The sequence below is a fragment of the Athene noctua genome, chromosome 23, assembly GCF_965140245.1.
Source record: "Athene noctua chromosome 23, bAthNoc1.hap1.1, whole genome shotgun sequence".
NCBI classification, from domain to species: Eukaryota; Metazoa; Chordata; class Aves; order Strigiformes; family Strigidae; genus Athene; species Athene noctua.
The window spans coordinates 5,666,449-5,675,216 of record NC_134059.1 but is presented as its reverse complement, the minus strand read 5'-3'; the positions used below and the strand labels follow the sequence as shown (position 1 = coordinate 5,675,216).

Here is an 8,768-nt window from a genome sequence, read left to right as displayed (position 1 = left end):
GGACTGCATAAACTGAGGCTTCCTGGGGAAGAATCCCAGGCTGCAGTCAGAGCAGGCACTAACGTCTCTTCTCCTCATATTGCAAAAGTTAAAGATAATTTCTCGCTTCTCCCCAAGAATCACATCCTCAGCGCCTCAAAATCAGATATATTTTAATCTGGCCAGAGGCCTCCTCATCGCTTCCTGATGAGAAACACAGGAGACCTAACAACAGCCCTTTAAAAACAACATCCCTGATTCCACTAACTCGTTAAACAGAGAGAGCCTGAAAAGTGCCAACACTCCTATGAGAAAAGACGGGAGGGAGAGAGAGAGAGAGAGAGAGAGAGAGAGGGAGGAAAGAAAAAGCAGGTTATTTATAACGCCAGGCAGCATTAGGGTCTCTTCAGTCTCTCCTGCAAACTGGCTGCTGCTGGGAGGTCACTCCCCAAAAAACCTGCCGAGCCCGTGACCTGCAAGCACAATATTTGATCTGGGATCTAGGGCGGGCACCAGACTTTGCAAATCAGGAGACACACTCACATGCTGCTCGACACACGGGAGATCCCGGAGAAGAGCAGCGAGGCTTTGGAAAGGAGGTTCTTAGCTTGGTAAGTCTGTCTCTATATTTATTATGATTTTTTTTTTTTTTTTTAAAGCCTGATTTCCATACCCTTGCCTCGGCGGGCGGGCAGCTGCCACGCGAAGCACATGCCAGCGACACGGGTGGCACAGCTTGAAAGCCAACACTCCCGAGCCGCCGTGGCGGGGAAGCCTTCTCCTGCTGCCCACATCTCTTGCCCCTCTGGCAGCTCTTTGCCCACTTGGCTGGGGGCTGGACACCTCCAGCCACCGACACCCAGGTGCGGGCAGTGCCCGCTCCCTGCCCAGCACAGCTCTGCCCGTCCCATCTGCCAGGGTGCAGGGGAAGGGGGAGCTGGTTTCACACCTGGCAGAGCAGCAATGGGCCAAGTCCATGGATGGCCACGGACCATGAAGCCCCTTGTTCCAAAAGCTGCTCCCTCTCAGGGTGAGGAGCTGACCCCGTTAGCCCGGCAGCCTCTGGCACAGGAGCTTGGGCACCAGGAGATGACATGGATCTCGTGGCCGGCACATTCAGCTCAGATCCCACCCCAAAACCAGGGTTGGAACCCACTGGGGAGGGGAACAGCAACCTTCAAATGAAGAGGGGGCAGCAGTGTCAGCTGAGGACAGGCTCCGGGGTCACCAGTATATTGAAGGGGGCCACTAGACAAGCTGGAGGCACCCCGGGTCCTGCCCCGCACAGAGGGGCCCCCACGGGAAGGGGCTGCCAAGCTGCTCTGCATGGGTGGAGAAGCCCCTGCGTGGAGCAGGGCGGCTCTGGTATGTCAGCAGGCAGAGTGCCCTGGAGCAGGAGGGAGGAGGAGAAGAAACTCCTCCGTGATTGCCAAGCTCCCCCGTCGCACACAGCATCCCGGAGGACCACGTCTCATCTGCCCCTCGGCTGTGCGAGCACGCGGAGGGGGAAGGAGGGAGAGACGGAGAAAGCGAGGGAGCCATGCCTGCCTGCTGCCACCTCAATCCCTCTTTTTTTTCCAGCACGAGCAGCCTGCCAGCGTGCCTCGGTGGCAGGGCAGCCGCTGCCTCGGAGCAAACTGTGCCCTCTTTGTCTGCCGGGTGAGACATCTCCTCCTCACTGCAAGGTGGGGACGCAGCGAGGTTTCATCGGGGGACCCCACGGCCACCCCCTGGCACGGTGAGGTGGGACACTGGCCCGTGCTGGCACGTTGGCTGCACCGCGGCTGCCGGAGCGGAGCTGGCAGCGATGCGCCGGCAGCCCCAAGCTCTGCGCTCCCAGCCACGTATATAGGAGCCAGCAGGCAGGAGCGACTCCTCTCCCCCTCCGGATTTCCTGGAGGCATTTCAAGCTGCCTCGCTCCAGGCCGCTCTGTGTGCTCGTTTAGTCCGGAGACGAGGAGTCAGGATGAACGGCCATAGCTGGAGTCAGTGCCACGGCGTGCCGGCGCACCGCCCTGGGCACGGCACGGGGTGGCTGCGAAGGCCTCGCCAAGCCCGGGGGCTCGGGGACAAGTTTGCCTTGCTTCGAGCCCTCAACCTGGCTCTCTTCTGGATGTCAGCCCTCAGCAGGCTGACTCTCCCAAGCAGGGTCCAAGCACCAGGTCTGGTGAGGGCTCCCTCACTGGTTACACTGGCCTCGAGGGGCTGGTGGATGCTGCCCCTTCTCCTGTCAGGGCTGAGCTTGGGAAATCTAAGCTTGAAAGTGGTTTCGTTTCAAAAATAAGCCAGAACTTGTTTACCAGGATTTACATCAGTCCTGAGCAGCATGAGCATCCTGCATTTTTGTGGGGGAAGGGGAGAGCTGGATGAAACCCACAGCGAATCAAGTCGCCAGCGAGTGTAGAATAAATATAGCTCCATTGAAACATGCCTTGAGCTCCATCAACCTGTTCTCACAGCTACCGCTTTCCTCTGCTCGGCTGGAGAGCGGCCGAGTCCTTTCTCCTCCCTCCGCCCCCCCAGTGCAGAGCCAGCACAGGCAAATCCCAGGCACCTCAGAGCAGAGCTGCATCACCTCACGCAAATTCAGACTATGTGTCCCATACCTCCATCCTCCACTCAGTTGTAACGGAGATAAATACAGATTTTGCAAGCAAATACCCACTGGGATGGAGATTTCTAGCAGGGCTGAGGTGAAAAGGGGGAAGATCAGGGAGATGCAGACAGGGGATACATCTGCAGCCGCGGTTTTTTGGGTAGGATCCGCTCAGTTTCCCTGGTCCTCCAGCTCTGCTGCCAAATGCTACCAACCCCAGGCAGGGCTGTGGCCGCATCCAAACCATCTGGATTCCCAGGCCACGGGGTGCAGCTCGCCTGCCTCTAGCCCTCACACCAGACCTGACACTGCTGATGTTTTTTTCCCCCCGTTTCTCACCCCCCCAGGTCCCTCCAGCATCAGCACCATGCGTTGGGTCACCGTCCTGATCGTCGCTGGGCTCTGTGGAGCCTCCCTGGGCCAGTACAATGAAGAAGAAGACTTGGCTTGGTTACAGTACTACATGCGGCAGTCCCGTATGTCCTCCTACAACTACATGCCCTACTACGAGGATGAGAACACCCCTTACGTGTACTCTTACCTCCCAGCGCCAGACACGGAGGCAGAGCCTGGCCCTGAACCGCAGCAAGCCCTTTCCTGGCAGTGTCCCCAAGAGTGTGATTGCCCCCCGAACTTCTCATCAGCCATGTACTGTGACACCCGTAACTTGAGGTACCTGCCCTTCGTGCCTTCCCGGATGAAATACGTCTACTTCCAGAACAACCAGATCACTGCCATCCAAGAGGGCGCTTTTGACAACGCCACGGAGCTGGAGTGGCTCGCACTGCACAACAACCAGATCACCAGTGAGAAGATGGGCAAGAGGGTCTTTGCCAAGCTCAAAAACCTGGAGAGGTTGTACATGAACAACAACAACCTAACCAAGATGCCCAGCCCCTTGCCCCGGTCCCTGAGAGAGCTCCACTTGTCTTACAATCAGATCTCCAAGGTCCCCTCTAATGCTCTGGAGGGTCTGGAGAACCTCACAGCCTTGTACCTCAGCCACAACTACATTTTTGAGATGGGAGCATCCCTCAAAGGGCTCAAGTCCTTGATCCTTGCTGATCTGAGCTACAACCACCTCAGGAAAGTCCCTGATGGGCTCCCAATGGCTTTGGAACAGCTCTATCTAGAGTACAACTACATCAACACCATCCCTGATGACTATTTCAAGGTGTCTCCCAAGCTGCTCTATGTACGGATGTCCCACAACAGTCTGACAAATCAAGGTCTCTCTACCAACACTTTCAACAGCAGCAGCATCCTCGAGCTGGACCTCTCTTACAACAGGCTCCAGAAGATCCCCCGGGTCAGCACCAACCTCGAGAACCTCTACCTTCAGGGGAACCAAATCAACGGTGAGCAGAAACGCGTCGACCGAAGCGCGGTGGTGCAGGGGATGGTGGTGCAGTAGAGGGATGGGGAGATGAGGATGCAGAACCTGTCCCTCCCTGAGGGAGACTACTTGATATAATGGTTTGAGCAGGAGGATGGAATCTGGGAGACTTCTAGGAGGCCCTGAGCAGGAATGGGGCCCGTTGTGTACCAGCACACCTGGAACCAAGAGGCTCCCAGCTCTGAAGGTTCCCGTGTGACCGACGAAGCCATTGAACTGGTTTTACTGGGCATTTAGCAGCAGCCTGAGCATCTTCTGGTTAGAGATGCCAGAAACCTGCTGTGGGTAGAAGCTGATGCACAACCTGGGGAAGGGGCTGTGGCTTTAGTCCGGTGTCACACACAGGCCGAGGGGTCACGGACAGCGTGGACAGAGTTGGGGGGTCCCCACAGGTCACTGCATGTGGGAACACACGTTGCCCTGGTCAGTGCTAACGTGGGGACAGGGACGTACCCTGCAGTGCTGGGGACCAGCACACCCCCTTTCTCCAGCCCCTTCTGCCCACCTCCCTCCCACCCTTGCAGAACACCACCCCCTGGCCCCAAAGCCCCCACCAAGGGTCACGGTTTTCAGCTGAGGGGCACATCCTTGCCAGGGCTGGGACAGACGGGAGCTCTTAGTTATTAAAGCCATCAACGCAGCATCTTCTGCCAGGACCAAAATTCACTCCACTTAATATACAAATAAATAAAAGGAACAGATTGTTCTGGGGCTGCTATTTATAAAAACAAGCTAGAAAAAAAAAAAAAACAAAAAAAAAAAACCCAAACCAAGAACCAAGCAATCTCCTGGAAAAAGCCAGGCTTGCTCCTCTCACCTGCCAGGCCCCGAGGGCAGGACCCTCCTGGAGAGGTGCTGGAGCCCCCCAGCAAGGCTGGGCTGGGGCTGGGGCTGGGGCTGTGTCAGCGCAGCCATCAGCTGTTGCAGAGGAAACACAACCCCGCACCGGGGAACCGACAGAAACACAAAAACACGAACAGATTCCCAAATGTTTGCTTTCAAAATTTGTAGCTGTTAACGTCTGCCCACAAATGCCATGAAACCACCGCGGAGCCATTCAGGCTTTAGCGCAGATTTTCCTCCAGCTGCAGGTTTTGCCTCTGACCTTTAAAACACCCCCAGGAGCGAGGGGCTGCAGGTCCGGGCGTGCAGCACCAACCTTTTTGGGGGGCACATCCCACCCCATGGGGCATCGGGGATGGGGCCGTGCCCCTCCAGCCATACTGGGAGGTCCCCACTTGCCACGCCACAGGGCTCGTAGCCCCCCAAGCCCCTGGCCTGTGGGTCCCCCAGCACCCCACTGCCTTCCCAGCACCATCCCGGCCTGGAGCTTTGCTGCCCTCTAGTCGGTCGCTTCTCTCCCAAATCTTGCACAAAATTTTTGGAGTTTGCTCCCTTTTCCTCCCTCCAAACCCAGCCCAGGCAGGGCCGGAGTTTCCCTGCCCGGTGCTGGCAGCAGCGGGTGGCAGAGGGAGGGAGGGGGGATGTCTGCAGGCATGGGATGGGGACAGGGACAGCCGTGTCCCCCCTCCCGGACACACTGCCTGGGTGGTCCTTTGGTGGCCACTGGGAGTCAGAGCCTGGACACTGCAGAGTATGAAGCCTCATGAAAGAGGCTGCAAAGGCAATTTCTGATAGAAAGAAATTATTTTCATCTGACTCCACCCGGCTTTTTTCCTACGAACGCTCCAGCCAAGCTGGGTAAAGGCAGCCAGGGGCGGGCGCTGCCATCGCTTCCAAATCCTTGAATAGACACAAATTTACGGGCTCCTGACTGCAGCTTGGAGCATCAGTCACCTTTTAGCTTAAGAGGGGAGGGTGTTGAGTCCAAATATGCAGGAATAATTGGTGATTTGGGGGTACTCTCAATTTTTTTCCCCACTCACCTTCACATAAACCGACCCTCAGAGGTCGGTACCCTCAGACCCATCTCCAGAGCAGCCCCCCGTCACATTTCTCACATCACCCCCCAAAGATCACTCCCATCTCGAAGGTTAGAGCCGGGACCGATGCCAGGCTCAGCTCTCCATCTCCTCTCCCCCCCCCACAGAGTTCTCCATCAGCAGCTTCTGCACCGTGGTGGACGTCATGAACTACTCCAGGCTCCAGGTCCTGCGGCTCGATGGGAACGAGATCAAGCGGAACGCGGTGCCCCCCGACGCCCCGCTGTGCCTGCGACGTGCCACCATCATCGAGATCTAGCCCGGCCCTGCCCCGGCCCCTTCCCCATCCTCAGGACTTGGCTCCCCCGTTCCTGGGGAGACGCTCACTCCCATTTTAATGCAGCTTGACAGTTCGACTTGGCTTCCGCAATAGTGCAATAAGGGTACTCCAACACCGGCCCACGCGGGCGGGCAGGAGCCGTTCTTCCCCAAACGCTCCCTCTTCCCGGCTCTCCGGCCACACAGGGTGGGACAGGTCGTGGCACCATTCCCCCTTTGACCCACAACAGCCACCCCCCCGTTCACCCCCTCCCGTGGTTTGGGTGGGACACGGCGGGGGCAGGGGGAAAGCTCATCCCACCTCCAAAACATGGCACTGAGCATCCGACCCCAGCGGGGAGGGGTTCAGGTGTGGGTCCTGCAGAACCAGCAGATCTAAACCGACTCACCCTGGACCAGGTGCCAGTGGTCACTGGGAGAAGCATTTGGGAGCTGCACAAGTAAAGGGTTAAAGATTTTCTGGCTGCCAGCATCCCTCAGGCTAGGATAGGGAAGAGCAAACCCACTCTTCTCCCTCCATTTTTCCCCCCTTCTACCAGCCTCCTGCTCCAGAAATAAAGGAGAGAAACATTTTCTCCTCCTGCCAGGTGGCTGTCAGCTGCTGAGGTTAGAGAGAAACACCCTGAGAAACAGCCTGTTCGTGGGCTGTGGCCGAGGGGGGGGGTCTCACGTCTTCCTCCCAGACCCCTGGCTCCGGGCAGGGGACAAGGGATGGGGCAGTTCCTGGTGCCGTCACCCCCCGGACGCCCAGGTCCATCCCACCCACCAGCTTGGCTCTGAGCTCCTTCCCTGCCCAGGCAACTGGGGTCTCCCAGTTTAAAAAAAAAAAAAAAATTTTAAAAAAATCACAGCAACACGTGCATCCGCAGCACGTTTGAATTCACCAGAAGCTAAACACACCCAACTTGGCTCCTTGGACGGTTGAGTTTGAGAGCCAAAGGGGCAGCTGAGCTTTGGAGATGACCTGCAAAGCCGAAGAGGTCATCCAAGACCCTCCGCATTTAAACTGCATGCTAACACTATAGAAACAAAAACCCAAAAAAACCTGTACTATCACCGACGCATGAAGTGTAGATATCATACCGACGAATAAAGCCCTTTCTGTAACTGCACGAAACGTGTCTGAGGAATCCCAAATGCAGAGACCAGGGTCTGAGCACCCGGGCTGCTCTGAGCGCTGCATCCTCCCCTCTTGCAGACCAGATTTTTCTGCAGACATAATCCGGGCTGGATTTGCCGTCTAGTGGTTGTACCAGACAAGACATGTGTGTACGCTGCCTTCCCCACACCGAGGAGCTGCCGCTCCAGCACATCCCAGATGGGGTCCATGCAAAGACACTTATGGAAGGAGAAAATACACACGGAGAAGTGTCAGTTGAGAGAGGGAAGGGATGGCGGTGCCACTGGCACAGTACTTCTGGTTGTTATTTTCCAGATGCTTTCATGTTCTCCAGTCTTAAGCCCTGCTTATTTTTAACAGCTAAACTGGAGGATGCTTAAAAAAAATATATATATTCTCACAGGCAGGATTTTTACCGATCTGGAGTTGCACAGAAAGTGCCGTTTCCCAACCTGGGGACCTCTCCTCCGCCTCGCCTGGCTCTGGGCTGGTGGAGGCAGAGCCTGTGGGTGCTCCGTGGGGGGCAGGAGGTGGGTTTCCCCACTGGCCTTCCCCAAACAACCCTGGCCCTGGCTGGGAGCTGCTCCCCCCAACTCCAGCCAAGGCTCTTGCAGAAGCCAAGCTGGAGGAAAAGCAAAACAACCCCACTCCACTCCCTCAGGCCACCCCCTTTCCATCCTCTTCTGCGCCCCAGGGCAGCGCAGGGACACCCATGTCCTCACTGTGACCTCCCACCGCCAAACCCCTTCCCTGCAGAGCTGTGAATTCAGAGGACTGGGGACCCCGGCCCAAGGGGACCCCAGGGCTGTCTGTCACTAGATGTCAGCGTTGCCCATCACATGTGGCCCTGTCCAGGCTGGCAGGGTGGCCCTGGCTTCCCCTCGCCAAGGCCACGTCCCCAGAGAGCAGCACCGAGGTTCAGGAGCTGCCCGCCACAGCCAGTACTTGCTTGGGCAAGGCTGTGCTGAGACATGGGGTGAAACCTAGCCCCCCTCAGGGAAAAAAAAGGGCTCAGAGGGAGGCAAACCTGACCCCGCTTCTGATATAGCACGAGGAGAGTGGTGCTTGTGCCGGGCTCCATCCAAGGCAGAGGCACAGCGTGGGGGGAAGCAGGTTCTGCAGAGAGGGAGGATGCTCCAGACCCCAGCTGGTGCAGGTGCCTCTTGACATCAGCGACCAGCCCTGATCTTTCTGCCATCAGCCCCCAGGACAGGTGCCACAGCCCATCATCATCCTCCTTCCCTGGGGCAGCATCCAGCAGACGAGTGGGAAGGGGACAGGGACAGGACTACAAGCACCTGAGCCCACACCACGTCTCCACGCTCTCCACAAGAGGCAGCGGAGGATGTCTACAGGATCCAGGTACAAACCAGCCAAGCACCACCCTCCTCCCCGAGCTCGGGAGCTGCCCAGGCACCAACACATGCTGCTCCTTGTTCCTGGGTCAGGTTTTCG

At 57.4% G+C, this 8,768-nt stretch overlaps 1 protein-coding gene across 2 annotated transcripts; it reads left to right on the top strand.

Annotated features, from left to right (window-relative positions):
• The first annotated feature begins 285 nt into the window (after window positions 1-285).
• On the top strand, window positions 286-7,310 carry FMOD (fibromodulin). Of its 2 annotated transcripts, XM_074925399.1 has the most exons (4): window positions 286-590; window positions 1,561-1,717; window positions 2,923-3,933; window positions 6,022-7,310. In XM_074925399.1, exons 3-4 carry the CDS (start codon window positions 2,943-2,945, stop codon window positions 6,171-6,173), a joined length of 1,143 nt encoding a protein of 380 aa, XP_074781500.1. In that variant the 5' UTR covers window positions 286-590; window positions 1,561-1,717; window positions 2,923-2,942; the 3' UTR covers window positions 6,174-7,310. The 2 variants fall into 2 exon arrangements, with proteins under 2 accessions (XP_074781500.1, XP_074781499.1); XM_074925398.1 differs by lacking the exon at window positions 1,561-1,717.
• Window positions 7,311-8,768: the final 1,458 nt, after the last annotated feature.

Excerpts from the sequence above, each read along its gene's own strand:
- FMOD (XM_074925398.1), top strand. The coding sequence starts at position 2,943 with ATGCGTTGGGTCACCGTCCTGATCGTCGCTGGGCTCTGTGGAGCCTCC. Across the intron at positions 3,934-6,021 it reads TCAGGGGAACCAAATCAACG|AGTTCTCCATCAGCAGCTTC; the intron begins GTGAGCAGAAAC and ends CCCCCCCCACAG.